General features: G+C 37.7%; 1 protein-coding gene across 1 annotated transcript; it reads right to left on the bottom strand.

Annotated features, from left to right (window-relative positions):
• Positions 1-4,414: 4,414 nt before the first annotated feature.
• On the bottom strand, positions 4,415-7,962 carry LOC137950859 (RAF-like serine/threonine-protein kinase PRAF). Its single transcript, XM_068797512.1, is given in 9 exon segments — positions 4,415-4,801; positions 5,558-5,645; positions 5,867-5,989; positions 6,075-6,222; positions 6,683-6,762; positions 6,764-6,847; positions 7,106-7,261; positions 7,370-7,456; positions 7,544-7,962. Coding segments are annotated over 9 exon segments (1,209 nt in total). The 5' UTR covers positions 7,820-7,962; the 3' UTR covers positions 4,415-4,634.
• Positions 7,963-18,795: the final 10,833 nt, after the last annotated feature.

The following is an 18,795-nucleotide window of genomic DNA, read 5'->3' as shown; positions in this document are numbered from 1 at the left end:
GAGGTCTTGGATCTAGAGGATTCTCTAGGTCTTCAAGATTCTTTCCATCCTCAATTAGATTCAGACTAGCAAGCTTTTCTCCCATGGTAGGCTCATCATCATCATAGTCAATGTTAGACTCATCATTAAGCTCCAAATCACCTAGGGAACACAATGAAAAGTTTATAAGAAGCAGCAGCCATAAAAGTAATCATAATCAATATCTACCATATTCATAGCTTGGGCCCTTGAGGGGTTCCACGTGAGACATCTAGGGCTCAAGTTTCACTAGGGAAAAGTGTGTTTTGTGAGTGTATATAACCAACGTTCATAAAAAGATATTCAACAAATTATGTTACAGTGATTTGATTTTTCTACGTCTGTAGCTTAATACAGTTCCATATACTGACATACATAGAAAAAACTGAGGCTCCCATCGGTGACAAATATTCACCATAAATGTCTCCTTTCCCGTTCAAAGCAATTTATAAGGACTTTTAGCCACTGACAAGTCTACGGAATCTTGAAATGTTGATTTGACTGAAAACTAGTCATCTGCACGGGGCTAAGATTTTTTTTTTTTCCTTTGGGTGGGGTGGGGGGAACAAATTTGGTCATTATGAAGCACATTCCTACATAAGAGGAGATCATGTGAAGATAATTAACTAGTAGCAAAGAGACTACTCACTTTTTAAGGGTAACACAAACACAAATCACCTCTTGGGTGAAGAATAAAAGACTTGACTCAAGCTGGATGTTGGACACACTCCTATACTTTTTAGGTAGTGAGTTTAGGCATGAAGTGATAAAAACACAAGATAATAAACTGAAGAAATAATAGAGGAAAACAACTTTAACCAGAAGGAGGCGATGCAACACTCAATACTTCCAAACGAATCTAGAATGTGACTTTTTTTAAATATATATAGGGGAGACTATAACGGTAGAATTTAAAAAATATGACCAAGTATGACTTTTGGGGGGTGACCACAATTTTCGAAATTGACGATGTGGAAGATACACAACCAAGTAACAAAAAAAACAGAACTAGAAAACGGCGTCAAAGCAGGATATTGTATACCTTGAGCAAACCCATCATAGAGTGATCAAATCTGACAAAAAATCTCTTATTAGAAGAAAATTTTGGCTAAAAAACTAGGATTCTAGGATAAAAGGAAACTCAATTCACATCAATGCATGGAGAGATAATAGGGAGAGAAAATAGGAAAATGAGATTTTTTTTTGTAAAAACTATCCTTTGGTACTTCTGATATCAATCTCCCAAAATATAGTTTAGAATCGCAAACGGTTTGTTGATCAAGAAACTAGACTCAGATAACTTTAAATTGATACCCAATTTGAAATATAAAGTTTTGTTCTTGAATTTTTTATTTTTTTAAATGATTATGACCTCTTGATTTGCTTCATTCTATAGCTTAACCTTTGCCAACTCCAACACAAATATCTCCTTACATATAGATCAAATTGACACGAAATTTTCTCCTTATGAAACTAGACTTTGATACTTTTGATTCAAGTATAAGTAAAATATACTTCTTTTGAGAGAAATAATTTGATAGATTTCAAACTCTATAATCTGATCGAACTAAGTACTCTTTCTTCTTTGGTCAGCATGACCATTAACTCTTCCGATATTGATATCTCCATCTAGAAAACTCAACTTAAGAATTGGTTTAATAGGTAAGAAAATGGACTAATAGATCTTTCTTTTGACATGTAATTTTTCATATACAACCTCATTCTTGATGGCATAAAACGCCTCAAAAGTTGAAGTTTTTTGTTGTTGCTCAAACCTCCCTTGTAATCTGACCTTTACAGCTTAAAATATCAACTTCTCTTTGTAGAAAACTCTGATTGTCAAAATTATTTTTGCATTGGAAAGTAAACTCAAATATATTTCTGTCAATATATAATTTGTAATATAAAAAGTTCAATATGCAAGAGCGAACACTAAGGAAACAACAAGTACTGGGACAGGAAAAAAAGAAAAAAGATACAATACGAACCTAAACTATTAGAGATGATAAACCAAAAAAGGATCACATTGTTTTTGTGAGTTGACTTACTCAACTCACAAAATCCACTCTAATACCATGTTGAATTTCTGAAGAAAAAAATACTTCACTAACTTATTCATAACCGAGTACAATAAACCTTTTTTTATATAATAGAAGAAACTAGTAGAACCAATTACAATTAAACTACTTTGTCCCAGTTACACTCAAAATTAAACACTAAAAGATATGTTTTAGAACAATTAAACAACTGAACATAAATAAAAGACAAACATAATTTTTTTTTTCTGATGAAATGTGAATTTTATTAAAAGAAACAAAAGGAGCTAACTCCTGACAACAAAAAGACAAACATAACTAAAACACCTTTAATTGATATTTTTCTATGAGACCTCCTGTGAGAGTCCTCGTACAATCCACCATATTAATTCTGGCTCCGCGAGACTTCTTGTTGTGAGAGTCATGTAAGACTCTTCCATACCTGCTCTTCAACATAAACACTAAAATTTTCCCTAGCTAAACAAGACAACTCTCACTTCACAATGTGTGTGACACTAGTGGTTGGACCTTCAGCTTAATGGCTATATGGGAGGTTTATGAGTTTGAGGTCTTCGCTTCAAGTGTCAACGTGTTTGGGATATGAACATCACTTCAAAACACTTTGCTTGCCTCTTTCTATGTAAGAGAGCTTGTCCAAGAAATAACATTACTTGAAAAAACTATTAGGTAAGAAATAAAAGAAGTCTGAAAATGACATGGATGAAGCTCCCTAAATTTCTTCTTCCTCACAGTACAACCAGAGCGTGAAGCTCTTCATTCAGGCTGCTCCGTCGGCCTCGGGTGGTGGTTCCGTCCACTGATCTCAGAGCTTAGTGCTCTTGGTGTAGGCTGTGCCGTCAGCCTTAGACCGTGGTGGTTCTGTCCACGAAAACCCAGAACGTGAAGCTCTGGTCTTGGCTGTTCCGTCAGACTCTGTTCGTCACCGTCGACATATGTTTGTCAATGTTGACTAAAATTGGTTTGGCAAAGCAATGTACATGAAAGACATTTAGCAAAACACATATCTGAAGTTTTTTTATATTTAAGGACACTTGCCCCCGCATAATAACTACTAATAGCACTCAGACATGCTTGACATCGTACCCCACTGCGCAGCATCAATGAAAATTAACCACAGAAAAATCATTCAATAAAAATCTTAACGAATGAGAATGGGAATGGAAACAAATGTTATCTCAAAATATGTTATTCTACTACAAGGTAACTTCAACCTAACACAGGAAAAGGATCACTTTACGATGACGGTAGCAAAATATGCCACCTGCGAGCAATGTCATTCTCAAAGCCCACGAGAAAAACTGATGGAACAGAAGAAAGAAAAAGTATTTTGAGAAAAATGGTTAAACAGTCTCGGTCGAATTTAGCATAGGATCTTGCTCCTCACGAATTCATACACTTCTAATGCTTTGAGGAAACTACCAACTACAACAGAAAAGAAAGGAGAATGGGAAAGGAAAACAGATGTGAACTCACTTTGACGAGTCCACCAGAATACAAAATCGCGAAATAATCTCCAGATGGAGTAAAAGAGCTGACCAGAGGTTCAATTTTTTCTCTTCCCATGTAGCTGCAAGTGTCGCAGGCGGGCGTAGAAGATAGCTCCCGAGAAGCAACCAGGGGTTTGGGTTTAACTTCCACATTCCAACGGCACCTACTAGTTTTTCTTTATGGCAGCTTTTCCAACTCGCTACCCTTCAGGAGAATCAAGACCACCGACTTGAACCTGTCGAGTGAATCGACTCGGATTCGGAGAGAACGGTCAACCCGAATTTTCCCACTAGTGATTTTTTTTGCCTGTCATGGCTGGAAAATGATTAATTTTTCCAGGTAAGAGTTTATAGGCAGAAATGTGTTTCCAGGGTACTAATGATCCCAGGAAACACATTTCTACCTAAAAATATTTTTCTAGCATTTCTTGAAATAGGTACTGGCCTAAGAGTTTCTTTTTATAGTGCATGGTCTATCATCCAAAATGCTACAAGGTAAGATTATAAACCATGATCGATAAATTACAATACATTGATTGATTATCTAAAATATTGCAAGATAAGATTATAAAGTATGATCGATTATCCAGAATGCTATAATGTAGGATTATAAAGCATGATCGATCATCTATAGTATATGATCAATTATCTAGAATAATGCAAAGTAAGATTATAAAACATGATTGATCATCTACAGTACATGATCGATCATCTAAAATATTGCAAGGTAAGTTTACGAATGGCTAGAATCATTCTCCTATCTTTTCCATCCTCTATTTTCTAGAATCTCAACACATTTGTTGGTTAGTTCAGGTTTAAAACCACTAAGTAGCTTTTGTATGAAATAGGTAAGGAACTCAAATTCAGTATTGCAGTAGTTGGGGAGCATCTAACTGTAAACAGTCCCAAATGTTCAAAACTAGCAAGAATGTTCTTCCAATATCCGATTTTCTACAATCGTTGGAGCAAATGAAACACACGGATGATAGATTTCTCACATCCCAGCATGCTTCTGCTGTTGTAAACCCCTATTTACAGTGATGAATACAAGCTCTGGTCACATCCAATGATCTCATTTAATGTTTGCAGCACCTGCCATGGAGCGCAATTCCTTGGCAATCTCTGAGAAAGACGGCCTAGAGTTGGGATCTAATGACCAACACCTCTCCATCAGGGATCTCCATAAGGGATCACACCAGTTTGGTACCTCAGGCCTTAAATCACCCTTGAGCACACCAGCTGAAAAGAAACAACAAAATAAGTATATCAATTTTCATAGACCAACTTCATTTTGGGCATGGTTTTTATTTTTTGAGAGGGTGTGGCGCGATTCGAAGTCGCGACCTGACACTCCTGGTTGTAAAGAGAATACCATCAGACCACACGGCCTTAGGTCATTTTGGGCATGGTTGGAACCCCTAAAAACGAAAAAAAAAAAAAAGGGGGAAAGGAAGTGATTTTCTGTTGTTTGGCAGCAGAGAATCACAGAGAGAAAAAGAAATGAGAGAGAAATTATAATATCTTTCATATTAAAATAATGGAATTCCAAGATAAAAGAAAAGAAATAAAAACTTGAGAGAAAATTTTAATCATTAAATTTTTTTAAATATTACTAATTTTATTTCTTTTCCATTTTCCTTGTGCATCTAAACAAGAGAAACCATGTTTCTTTTGTTTTCTCTCTTATATTTTCCATGGGCATCCAAACAAGAGAAAAGAAACTTATTTTCTTTTCTTTTCTAGGGGTTCCAAACAAACCCTTAATTAACATCTAATATCAATTTGCAAGAATCAGATAAAAAGACAAAAAAAAAAAAAAAAAAGAGAAACCGAGATTGCGAACTATTCAATTTGGACAAGCTGACTTTTACTTGCTGCTTAAAAATATAAGAAAAACTAACAAAAAAGTGCAAATCTTTCTTTGCAAATTGGGGTTCAGAATTACTAGTAAATAATAGTAAACCAGTTGATCATTAGTGATAAAAACAGCCATACCCAGTATGTCCCTAGAGCGCATTTTTGAATAAGGTTCATCCCCTATCAATAGTTCCCACATAACTATCCCGAATGAGTATACGTCAATCTGCATCAAAGATGAATAAATGTTAGGCTGTGTTATGGAATAGTCCCATATGGATTAGTGAGTACAAAGATCTTGAGTTTATTAGTTGGAAAATAAGTTTCTTAAGTTAGCTAATCATTTTGGGATGGGCCTTAGACCCAACTTCACATGGTATTAGAGCAGGTACTTGATCATGTAAAGCAAAAGCACAAAGTATAGAAGCAGTATTCCTGATAATTAACCTTTTCAGTCACCATGCAGCTTTTGCCCATCAAAAGCTCTGGAGCCATCCATTGGATAGTTCCCCTAACACCTCCAGATACTACTCTCCTTCGCTTCACCTTTGATAGGCCCAAGTCCCCAATCTAGAGAAAAGGAATCACATTCAGAAAAAAGGAATTCATCACAGATGACCACCAAATGTTATGCATAAGAGTATTGCATGATTACCTTACAGACTGGTCGCTGAGGATCACGCATATTAACAAGGAAGTTGTGAGACTTTAAATCAAAGTGGATAATGTTTTTCTCATGAAGATATTCCATTCCAAACACCGCATCCATTGCTATAATTATCCTCTTCCGACGATCAATAGTTCTGTCAAACAAAGACTTGTGATTAGAAAAGATGATGTTATATATAAGCACTCATCTGTTTTACTGCAATGTCAACTCCCCTACTTCCACAGATTCATCTTTTTCGATTCCTGGACTCCACAAGACCAAAAGGAATGGACCATAGACCCGACATGCTGAGTGCAGCATAACTACATTTTTGGTAAATCCTAGCCTTAAAATAGAATGCAGCACAAGTTTGGTTAAAAATTACTTCAAATTTACCCTTGTTATGTACAATTACATTGAAAATCTACACTTAACAAAGCACTTTTCAAACTGGGAGTCTTCTTCATAAAGATATGATAAGAAGGGTTTAGTTGTCAGACAATCCAATCCTCAAATTGGCAGCTTATAGCTATAATCAGATTCTTGAAAGTTCAAAACTGAAACTCCCGCTTATTTGCCTTTTGGCAATGAGAATAAGCAGGTAAGAACCATACCTATCCTTTTTCTGCAGAACTTGTCTCAGGGATCCATTCACCATGTAATCAGTTACGGTTGCTAAGTTCATTATCGGCCCCTTCCGCGACCACTCCATAAAAAGCCACCACGTTTGGATGGCGAAGTTGACCCAGTAGGATGGCTTCCTTCCAAAAGTCAGCAATCTGCAAGAACATGTGTAGGCAGAAGTTAACAAGGCAATACTAAAACAAATGTTCAAAAAATAATTAACTTAGAGAAAAAACAATGTTTTAAAACCATCAATAAAGCTCATTGATTTCCAGTTCTTTTATCAAGGCAGAATTTACTTGAGATGAACTCTACATTCACCATGACATATATAGCATTATCAATCATATAGTCACTATGTGGGATGGAGAAGAGAAAAGCAATGACATTACACAAAGTGAGACAATAATTACCAAGCGATTTTTCCCCTCCAATTCACCTCCTATAAAGCAGCTTGGTTTAATACGCTTGATGGCAACATCAGAGCCCCTCCATTTGCCATAAAATACAGTACCATAAGTGCCAGATCCCAACTCCTTTATTTCCTCCAGATCTGAATTCTTAATTCTCTACAAGCAAGAAAAAGGAGAGAAAGGTTTCTCAGCAAACTGAAATGAAAAGAGTAGACACTAGAAATTAAACAAATTGAAAGCATTATTACAATATACGCCAAGCACCTGCAGCTCTTGAGTTGCTAAATGAGCAAAATCGCTACAGGCATCACCTTCTATCTTAGGAGAGCAATGCAATCCTTTCTCATTGGCCTGCCAAGCAATTGAAAATAAATAACCTAAACAATAAATGCTAAGATAAAAATCAACTTTGAATCTAAAAAAGTGATTGTGAATTACCTTTTTATCTGCTTCTAAACATGAATTCCCAGTCTCCTTGTCAGATTCTTGATGCTCAACCAATATTGAAGTGCTACTTGAAGAAGAGCTCACAGGAGTAACAAATTTTGCAGTTGAGACCAAGCAGGAGGCCTCATCATCCAACAGATCACATCCGCCTTCCACCTGATACCTGAGAAAGAGATCTTCCAATAGTGACATACTACCACTACAATCCCTTTGTGGAGATGACATGGAGTGGGTGACTTCCATAGATGACAAGGAAAGGTTCTTCATTGAAAGATCCAGTAATGCGTGACTATTTTCACAGCTTAATTCTTTCACAGCCCCTTCAGCATTAACATCTGTGAAGCTCAATTGTACTTTCTGGTCTTCGGATGGATATTTTATCGATTTTGAGCTGCAGTTGAATCACAGATCATTACATGAAAAACTTGAAGTAACTGCAGCCTGATTCGGCTCGGTGACATGTACTTCCTTGTTTTCTCCAGTTATCCTTGTTGACTGGCTTGCAACATGAAGAGGATGATTGCATTTAGAGCCATAATATGTTTCACAATTAGTTAATTCAGAACATGCAAGGTCATCCCACATAGTACTAGCCCGAAAACATGGATCTAGGCTCTCAATAATGTTACAACTTGTGGATGTAGAACGATCTTCAGGATCTAAGATACTACAGGGGGCTCCATGATTGTTTAAAGAATTTTGATGATGGGGTTGGTCTCTGTAGTCTCTCTCTTGAAGATCATAATACCAGGTGCAAAAATGACTAGAAATCCCACTTTCACTGTTTGGCTGCATACTCTCATCAGTTAAAATTCCTCTACCATTTTCGATATCTAACAAAGATGGAGACCCCTTGGAGGCTACTACATAAGGAGTGTCACATGGCTCTCCAAAGTAGGCACTAAGTCTTGCCTGTCCAACTTTTGGAACACCACCTTTAGGCTTCAACCAAGCAGAGTAACATTTCAAACACTGCTTGCCTTGTGAAAAATAAAACCACATGTTCCCCATATCTTACAGACCATTCTGGTTAGCCAGAACATTGTGTGGCATAGACTTATGGTTTCTGATATTGACTGGATCAAGTCGATAATCGCCTGACGGGCCATCCATTCTGACAGAGAACTTGGTAGAAGAGACTTTTGTAGCATTTCGATTGCTGCAATAATCAGGCAGTACTAAGAATTAAACTTTATTCAAGAATTAACCACTCCAGAAATTAAACATTTGCAAAGTATACAGGTTGAACTTGGAGAGGATTGTGTATGCCTTTACCTCAGGTGAAAAGAGTTAAAGAAAGAACTGTCAGAAAGAATGTAAAAAAAGCAAAAAATTTTATCCGGAGAGTTGGATTTGATAGCTTTTGGCGTTCAACAAGCATGTGATTGAAGAGTCAACTAAGTTTCGTACTCAGGTTCAATCAAATAGCATAGCTTTTGTCCAAATAGTCGCGAAAATCTATTCTGAAGCATTGAGTGGAGGGAGCAAACGGGACATCTGATAACTTGCCGCATAAATCGATAATCAAACTGTCTTACAATAATGCTAAGCCAAAGTAAATGGCCAAGAGTTTTCCAGAAATAACAAAACGAGTCGAATTAAACCACGGGTCTCGTATTTATATTACCGGAACAAGATATCTTGGTTGTTCGCCATTGTGGGTCTAAAACCGTTTTGCTCATCTAATTCTCAGAATCCCCATGAGTTCAACGTAGTCAATCGCACGCTATGATTCTTAACAAATCAAGCATAAAAGATTTCACCAGAATCACAGAGGTCTCAACAACTGAGGTTTCTGTCATGCATGAGTACGAAATCGAACCAAAACGACAAGAGACTTACCTACACCTGGCATCACACACAAAGAGTCTTACTCGAACGTTTTTTCCTTCCGTCAAGAGCTGCTCGTGCTCCTCGATCATCCAGAGCACATCTTCGTCCGTATCGACAGACACCAATGGCTGCTCGCCGGAGCAGTCAGGCTCTGGTAGCTGGTATTTGATGCAAAAAGAATGACACTTTGGGCGTAGTTCGGCAATCCTCGACAAAAGACGAGATATTCCGATATTGCGATCCACGGCCAGGATGCGACTCTCACCACCAACGTAACGGAGCTTTCCTGGCCATTGTGATCTCTGCTGAAAGGTGCCATTAAAGCTACAGAGGAGCTTGATCTTTCGCAGGGAGGGTGGGTGTTTCCACTGCTCTCGGATTTTCGAAGGTTCTTTCATGGCGGACGAGAAAAGCCAGTAGGGGGAGAGTCCAAGTGTGCGCGGCTATTAATAGAGAACGGAGAGCTCTCTGGAAATTACCCTTTTATCACCACTACAATTTCATTATTCCCACAATTACCTTTTTACAAAATTACCCTTTCCATATATGCCTACATTTCTTTTCTTTTGATTTTACTGGTGGGTTCATGAAAATGAAAATTTATTCTCTGGTGATTTAATTTCCTCAAAGAAACAAATAATATAAATTGTCATTGTTTTCAAAGAAAACCCATCAAAATCCAAACACCAAAAAGTCAGAATTGAACCGATATCTTCACTACCGTCATTTCAAATGCTCAGTAACCCTTTTCCTTTGACACAACAAAGAGACGAAGGGTTTTGCACAAACTCATTTTGCATCAAATGATCCCCGATACTTCTTTAGTGGAGGAACTAAAAAAAAAAATATACCCACATGTCGTAGATCTCTCTTTCAAGCAGTCGAATCGCCAACAGAGTGGTAATGTTAGTGGTGAAGTTTTTTGTTCTATTCATAAGATAACATCCTTGTCAATTGCAATAGAATCTTCATTATTAGCAAAGAGAAAGAATTGGAAATAGAAAATTGGGCTCATTCACTTTTTCTAAAATAAATGGGAACATGTCATAGAGGCAATGCTCCGGAGTGATCCCTATTTCAACTTTTTAACCGAATATATCAACAATTTGAAAGCAAAAGGAGGGTGAATTTGTCATTTCGATTGGGGAATTGGGGGTATGGATGTAATAAAGGGCAGTAAAGGGGTATTTGGCACAGTTGCATGGAGGAGAAGGAAAGAGCGGTTCTCAAAGTGACGTAACATCTGGTTTTGTCATCCATAGGCGCACGCTAGCAGGACGTAAAGTACCAAACTTAGGATGCGCGGCCCCAGCACGTGACCACTAAAATTCTCTTGAAAGAAGGTGGAGGATGCTTAGAATCTTATCGTGGGACCCGCATAAGGGAAACCCAGGGCCACGTAACGGGCGGGAAAAGGATATCGCGCAGTAGCGCGACGTGTTATCGACCGGATGAGGTAACAGTCTTCCATCGTGGTGGGCCCGACACTTGGTATAATTGGTGCTACGTGGAATACAAAAACGGCTCATATGTGCCGGGCAGAACCTCGTCGGCACGTTATGTGGGCCCTACGAGGTTTTTGAAGTTGTGCCTCATATTGGGGGGTTAGTGCCCCAAAGTGGATTCTTGAAGATCAAGTCATGTCCAACATGAAGATCATGTCATGTCATGTACATGAAGTTCAGGTAAGAATTTGTATTAGTGTTGACGATTTCATGTGCATTGGAAAACAGTTTCCAGTGTTAGTACCCCAACATGAGAAAAACATAAAAAACAAGAGAATTTCTAAACCTTTACAGTGCACTTAATTACAACATAATCCTTAAACCCCAAATTAGGTAAAACAACCATTTATTACTACACGAATAAGTTATTGAATGTATAATTAAATATACTAATATATTTATTAATTGAATTAGATATTTTATTTTACATTAATATGGTAATTATATGAGCCAATGAAATACATATATGATTAATTACAAATAATAAATAAATAATATTATAAATAAAAAAACAAAAGTAATACATTAAGTTATTAATTTATTAATAACATATGATATATTTTAACCTAAAAATGAATAATTTAAGAGAAAAAATTGATCTAATCATAACTTTAACACACTATATATTTGTACATAATATATTTTATGTATTATTAATTAATAATATATTATCACAAAATTTAAAACCATTGGTTTAATTAACTATAACAATCGGATAATTATGCCAAAATAATTTATCAAATATGTATTTTAACAATATTTTAATTATAACTATTAAATCACTATTTTAATATAGTAATTGTAAAATAAAAATAATTATTTTATAAATAAAAATTATAAATTAATAATTTTTATGAAGATAGTTTAATTGTTCCTAACTTAGGAAAAATTAAACATCTTCGTCTTCCTCAGCAGCGAGCCAGCGGGGCGATGGCGACGGGGACGGCTAGGCAAAGGCAATGGCCGGCGACGACGGCGAGCAATGCCGACAGAGGCGACGCTCCGACGGTACGCCGAGAGGGAGAAGAGAGGGAGGCCGAGAAGCTCTGCAAATGCTCGACCTCCTGTGCTCTGCGGGAATGAGAGAGGGCTGCGGAAATGAGAGAGGGAGCAGAGAATGAGAGAGGGTTGCGGGAATGGAGATGAGAGAGGGTTGCAGAGACGAGAGAGGGCTGCGGGAACGGAGACGAGAGAGGGCTGCGGGAACGGAGACGAGAGAGGGCTGCGGGAAAGGAGACGAGATAGGGAGCAGAGAAAGAGAGAGGGCAGCGGGAATGCAATGGTAGAGAGGGTGTGCGACAGAGAGAGCCCCGAGAGACAACCCCGCGCGAGAGTCATGTAGATGATTCTCAAATCGGGCGGAAAGCACTTTCCGCATGTCGTTAGGGAGCGCCCAAATTCATGTTATGTACATGAATATACATGAATCAAGAGTTCATGTCTCAAAATCGGGCGGAAAACACTTTCCGCCCGTTACTCTTGAGACATGAACTCTTGATTCATGTATATTCATGTACATAACATGAATTTGGGCGCTCCCTAACGACATCAGGACATGACCTGCGTAATGCGCATGAAGATCATGTCCTGAGTCATGTGCACTAACCCCCCCATTATTTTCTATATTGGATGGGGGGATAGGGCCTGCGCTTCAAGGGGGAGAGGGGGAGGTGAATTGAGTCAAAAAAATTAAATTTAAGTATTTAATTTAAAATTAAAAAATTGATATATGAAATTGTAAACACATGCACATACGGAGACAAAGATTTTTTGTTGTCGATGTTCATCTAGCAGTTATCACCCCCAAGAATCCTTGATTGGGAAAAATTTATTATTTTGATCAATTATCTCCCAACCACTTATTTTTTGAGTTCTTATAGCCTTTATGATTTATAAACTTTTGCAAAAATAGGATAATTGAGGATTTTGGATGATCGATCATGCCTATAAAGGATGTTTAATCATGTTTTATAACTTTTGCATAACAACATTCTATATGATAATTCTTGTATGAGCTTAAAAATCATGATTTTTGAATATATTGCATGCCCTAATACTTCAAAACATCATTTTACCTAGGAATCGAATTTGGTTGGCTATCCTCTTACAAAGTTAAGAGTTCTTGAGATTTTTCAAATTGATTGTAGGTCTTCAAATCTTTAAGCTTCCTCATGTGTGTTTTTTTCAAGATGACTCGATCTTCATTTTGGTTCAAGGTCTTTTGTGTGAATTTGTTAATTCTTCTTCATAGACCTTATGCTTGTATCACATGAAGGTTATTCAATTTAAAAATGCTTGTTGTAAACTCTAGCTCACTAGTTTCATTTCCGTTGTCATCAAAATCTAGGACAGAGTTAACCTAAGTCAATGTTTTTCATCAAAGTTTTGAAAAACTTATGGTGTCATCTAATCTAATCAATGGTCAACTACTGGTCAAACTTGGTTGGTTGACATTCAATAGGACTTGATCACCTTTTCAAGTCGATTAACAGTTAGCTTTTATAACCTTGGTTTAAATCACTCGAAAATATTAGTGTAATACTTTCAATGATGTTTGTGCATCATATATAAGGTATAAAGCAGATATTGCTTACCGTAAAAGGATAAAAATAATTTAGCATTGATTTATTTAGGCGGGGAAAATGTATGAGATCATTGTGTAATTTGGTTTGTTAGCTACATCATGTATGGGAAAAATTGATTGTACCACCTAATTTAAAATTTCTTGTTGACTCTTACGCAAATAGAATTTAGTTGTCAAAGTGATTGATTCAACCATAATCCACAATCAGTCACCATGTTGGCATTGTCATTATACAGTGCAAGTACAAGGATTATTCCTTCTATAAAGAACTTTGAGGCGACTATGAATTGGAAACCATCTTCTTTTTGGTCTCCATCAAGTGGATTCTTCACCTTGACAAAGATAAGGTCTTGACTTCACTCCAGATCTTGCTAAGACGGAAGGACAAGGTCAGTAAGGAGGAAAACGTTTGTAAGGAGAAAGTCTTTCTAATATGAGGGTCGAAAGCCGAGGAACTTGATAAAATCTTATCAAGTCTTGCTTCACCAACAACAATGCATGAAGCTTGATAAAATCTCACTGAGCCTTGCTTCTCCAACAACAATGCATGAAGCTTGATGAAAGCTTAATCATCACCTTAATATCGAGATCTTAAACCCAATGTTCTAATACCATGTTGGATTTAAGATCTCATGATAAGGTTCTCCAATAGAAAGTGAAAGAGAGCAGAGGAAGAAGAAGAGGAGAAGAAAAGAGAGGAAGAAAGAAGAAGAGAGGAGGAAAGAAGAAGAGAGCAAGAGAGGGACCACAAGAGAGAGATGGAGCTCAACAGAGCTTGAGAGAAGAGAGAAAGGCTAGGGACAAATTTGAGAGAAGAGGGGAGACTTGAATGATCTATCCCTTACCTTGAGCCTCTATTTATAGTTTATGAAGGAAGGTTACAATGACTACAATGCCCTTAGGGCTACAAACTTTCAAAAGAAAAAGACATAAGTAGACGTGCATCGTCTTACATAATTACACCCTTCTGCCATCCTTATGAGAAGAACACTTAATTACCCTTTGTGCCACCTCGTTGACATGGGTAAGGTTATTACTGTTAGGAATTAGATGCCCTAATTCCAAACTAATGAGATCAATAATAATAAACGCGAAAGCAAGAAAAAACAAGCAAAAAAACAAACAAAATTTATACAGGTTCACCTCAAGGTGAGACTACATCCTGTCTTCCGCCGCTGAGGAAATTCACTATAAAGATGAGATAGAGAAATTGTTTCTCTAACCTCTTCGGTCGTAATAGATGATGCTACTCTGATGATTATACTTCGGGTGATAAAACCCTAACAATGGTGCCCCAAAATATAAAGAGAAATTTTGGGCAACTGGATTACAAGTGTGAAATTCTCAAACTATCCTTAATGAAACAACAATCAATATATCATGGATCTAGTGGGGGCTTTGCCCCTACACCTGCGGGAGGGGGGCTCCCCCCCCTTTCCAACCCCCACAATGACCTTACCGTGAAGGCCAACTCACGTACCGACTCAACATAAGGCGTTAATTACTCTCCACAATTTAATGATCTCCCACTTGGAGACTAATCCATCATCAATATATCTTCTCTATAGCGACAACAACTTCTCAATCCTCAAAGAGAAGTCCAATTAAAGTTGCATAAAACTTCAGTTTCTCAATCGTAACAGTCTTTGTCAACATATTAGTCGGATTTTGACTCCCTTGAATCTTCTAAAGTGCTAATATTCCATCCTCAAGAGCCAATCTAAGGAAGTGGTAACACACTTGTATGTGCTTTGTTTAGGCATGATAAACAGGGTTGTTTACTAAATTAATAACACTATGACTGTCACAATACAACACATTTTCCCCATGTTTGAGACCTAATTCTTCCCAGAAAGATTGAAACCATACCATCTCTTTCTTGCCTTCGGTCATGACAACATATTCTACTTTAGTAGTGGAGAGAGCAACTACCTTCTGCAACTTAGAGACCCAACTAACTACTATGCCACCCAATGTGTATACATATCTAGTGGTACTCTTCTTGCCATCAATGTCTCCAGCCATGTCAGTATCTATATAACCCTGTAACCCCAAGTCTGACTTTCTGAAACATAAGGCTGCGTCTGCAATGCTTCTCAAATACCTGAGAATCCACTTCACTGCTTCCCAATGTTGTTTACCTGGATTCCTCATATATTTGTTTACAACTCCCACTGCATGAGCTATGTTTGGTCTAGTGCACACCATAGCATACATGAGACTGCCTGCCTATAGTAGATGTATAAGGCACATTGACCATGTGGGCTCGCTCTTGCTCTGTAGAAAGTGATTGCTCTTTAGAAGCCTAAAGTGACTAACCAAATGAGTACTCACTAGTTTTGCATCATTCATTGTGAACCTGTTCAACACCTTCTTCACATATTCTTCTAGTGATAGTTTCAAGACACTAGTATCTCTAGTAATCCTCAACCACAAAACTAGGTGGTTGATGCATATATATCTCCTCTTTATGTTCCCATTGAAAAAATATTTTTGACATCCAATTAAAATATTAGTCAAGAGGAATTAGCATTTAAAGATAATAAGATGCATACCGAGTTTAATTAAGCCACTAGTGAAAATGTTTCCTCATAATCCACTCCATAACATTGAGTGTAGCCTTTGGATTGTGTTTGATAGTAAAAATCCATTTACAACCCACGAGTTTCTTATTGGGAGGAAGAGGAACAAGGGCCAAGTTTAATTTTCATATAAGGCATGCATTTCTTCTTCCATGGCAACCTTCCATCTTGGATGTCTTAAAGCCTCCTAATAGGATTGTAGAACAGAGAGAGAATAAATAAATGCAAGAAATTGACAACATGAAAAAATAATCTATGGTGAGAAACAAAGTTTGAAATAGGATGAGAAGTAGAGGGTCTAGTGCAAGTCGAAGGCTCATTCCGTAGAGCTATGAGCCAAGTATGAAATTGTGTGCCAAATACAACAGGGGAAAATGCCTTAAATTATTTTTTAATGAAATCAACCAAGATTTTTATTTCAAATGATTTGGCCTACTCTGATGTAATTGTTGGCCTAGGTGGCTTCTTAAGAGGGAGGGGGGGGGGGGACGTTTTCAATCCTTTCTTATAGGTGTTTTTGTAAGACGACTTGACATGACATATGGTTTGATGTCTTGTATTACATTTCCCGATTCTTTTGTACAGACCTTGATCTTGTGTCTCTTAAGGAAATATATCTAAAATGCTTGAGTTGCAAATATTAACACAATTTGGTTAAGTTTTATTATCATAAAAATATGGATAAAAGTAAACCTAGGTCAACATTTTGTCATTAGCATCCAACTCTTCACAACCAAGATCCTTGCCTTCTCATGCCACTCCTCCTTTCTTCCAATTGGAGATTTTTTTTCGAGGGAACTCTTTCACTTGTTTCTCCTTCTTCATTTTTCTACTCAAAACTCTTCTAAAACATTTATTTTGTTGTCACATGGAGATTTGGGATTGACGAACCTATGAATGAAGGGAGAAAAGTCACTTCTTGTTTTGTCATCTCAATTCAGGGTGGTTTGTGTCTCATCTCACTCCTCTTTTCTTCTAATTGAGAGTGTTTTTTTTTTCTTTCCTGAGGGAACTCTTTCTTCATTTTTCTACTCAAAACTCCTCCAAAGCATCATATTTTACTATGACACGTAGAGTTGGGGTTGACAAACCTATGAATGAAGGGTGACATTTCATCATCTCAATTCAAGGTTGTTTGAGTCTCATCTCACTCCTCTTTTCTTCTAATTAGAGATTTTTTTTTTTTGAGGGAACTCTTTCACTTATTTCTCTTTCTTCATTTTTTCTTCTCAAATTCTTCCAAAGCAACATATTTTACTGTCGCATGGAGAGTTCGAATTGACGAATCTATGAATGAAGGGAGACAAGTCACTTTTCATTTCATCGTCTCAAAGAGTTTTTTTTCAAAGGGGAGTCTTTCACTTATTTCTCTTTCTTCATTTTTCTATTCAAAGCAACAAATCTTACTGTCGCTTGGAAACTCTAGATTGTTGAACATATGAATGAAGGGAGGTTCTCTGTGTCTGATCTCACTCCTCTTTTCCTCTAATTAGAGGTTTTTACCGTGGGAACTCTCAATTATTTTTCTTTCTTCATTTTTCTACTTAATCCCATGAACGACAAATTCATGACTATTGCTTAGAAAATTCAGATTGACGAACCTATGAATGAAGGGAGACAAGTTACTTCTCTTTTCATCATCTCAATTCAAGATTGTTTGCGTCTCATCTCACTCCCCTTTTCTTCTAATTAGATATTTTTTTCGAGGGAAATCTTTCACTTATTTCTCTTTCTTCATTTTTCATTGTTGTTGGTGGTAGTGTTGTTCTTGTTCTCTCCCATGCCCAAGGTATGCTTCATGGCATCGACAGCCGCTTGAGCCATGTGCTTCACCTGCTCTCCTGTCAGCATGAGAGCCCACAAGGGATCGGAGATCGAATACCTGGTCAGAACTGAACCGCAACAGATGGATCATACAACCGGAGAAGAGATATGTTCATACCTGCTGAAGGATGCTCACAGTTTCCTCCTTGCCAGCCTCCGCAGTCTCACAGCTCCTGTCTTTGGCGGCCCCCATCTTCTCTTTCGCAGCTTGGGCAGTCTCAGAAGCCTTCACTTGAGCAGATTGGGCAGTCTCGGAGGCGTTGTTGTTGGCTGCCTCCGCCTTCTCCTTCATCGCCTCCATCGTTTGCCCCGTCTTCTCCTGTAAAACGCAAAAGTAGGACGTTACACCACGCATAAGAAACCCAACCCATTCCCATACTCTCCATGCATGACTATCAAAAACGGAGAACAAGACCCAGGACTAAAGAAGGGTCTTACCTGGGCCTGCCCCTTGGCTTCGCGATCCCTGTAGCCCTGATCGTAAAGGGTCTCTCTCTCCCCTTCTCCATTTCCCTAATTCGTCACCAATATTTCCTTGTATTCTGCAGTGAAAACTGAAAAGGAGTGAGAATATCGGTCTAATTCAGACTGATTTTTTCATGGTTAGATAATTGAAAAGTAAGAATCAAATGGTCGATTTTTTTTTTTAATATATTAGACTCCGACCAGGGTCCGGCTGGGGTTGAATCCAATGGAGTCGATCTCTAGGTTTTTAATAATATCCCAACCAGCTATGAATTGTGAGACCAAGATCCTGATCGAACATTTACGGTCTATATCTCTCGATATTATATATTAGATTGTTGAACCGGGAGAGCCGCCGGTTTAATCATGGCCAGTCGGAATTGGCACGAGCATGCCTGTCGTATTAGGCAGGAAAACTAAACGTTGGGTGATCCTGGTAATTTCTGCATT

The sequence above is a fragment of the Aristolochia californica genome, unplaced genomic scaffold (genome assembly GCF_029961685.1).
Source record: "Aristolochia californica isolate CCGP_79_NKW_82.1479 unplaced genomic scaffold, dmAriCali1.0.hap1 SCAF_14, whole genome shotgun sequence".
Taxonomy (NCBI): Eukaryota; Viridiplantae; Streptophyta; class Magnoliopsida; order Piperales; family Aristolochiaceae; genus Aristolochia; species Aristolochia californica.
Note: the sequence above shows the minus strand (reverse complement) of the source record. Positions and strands in the feature narration are given on the sequence as shown.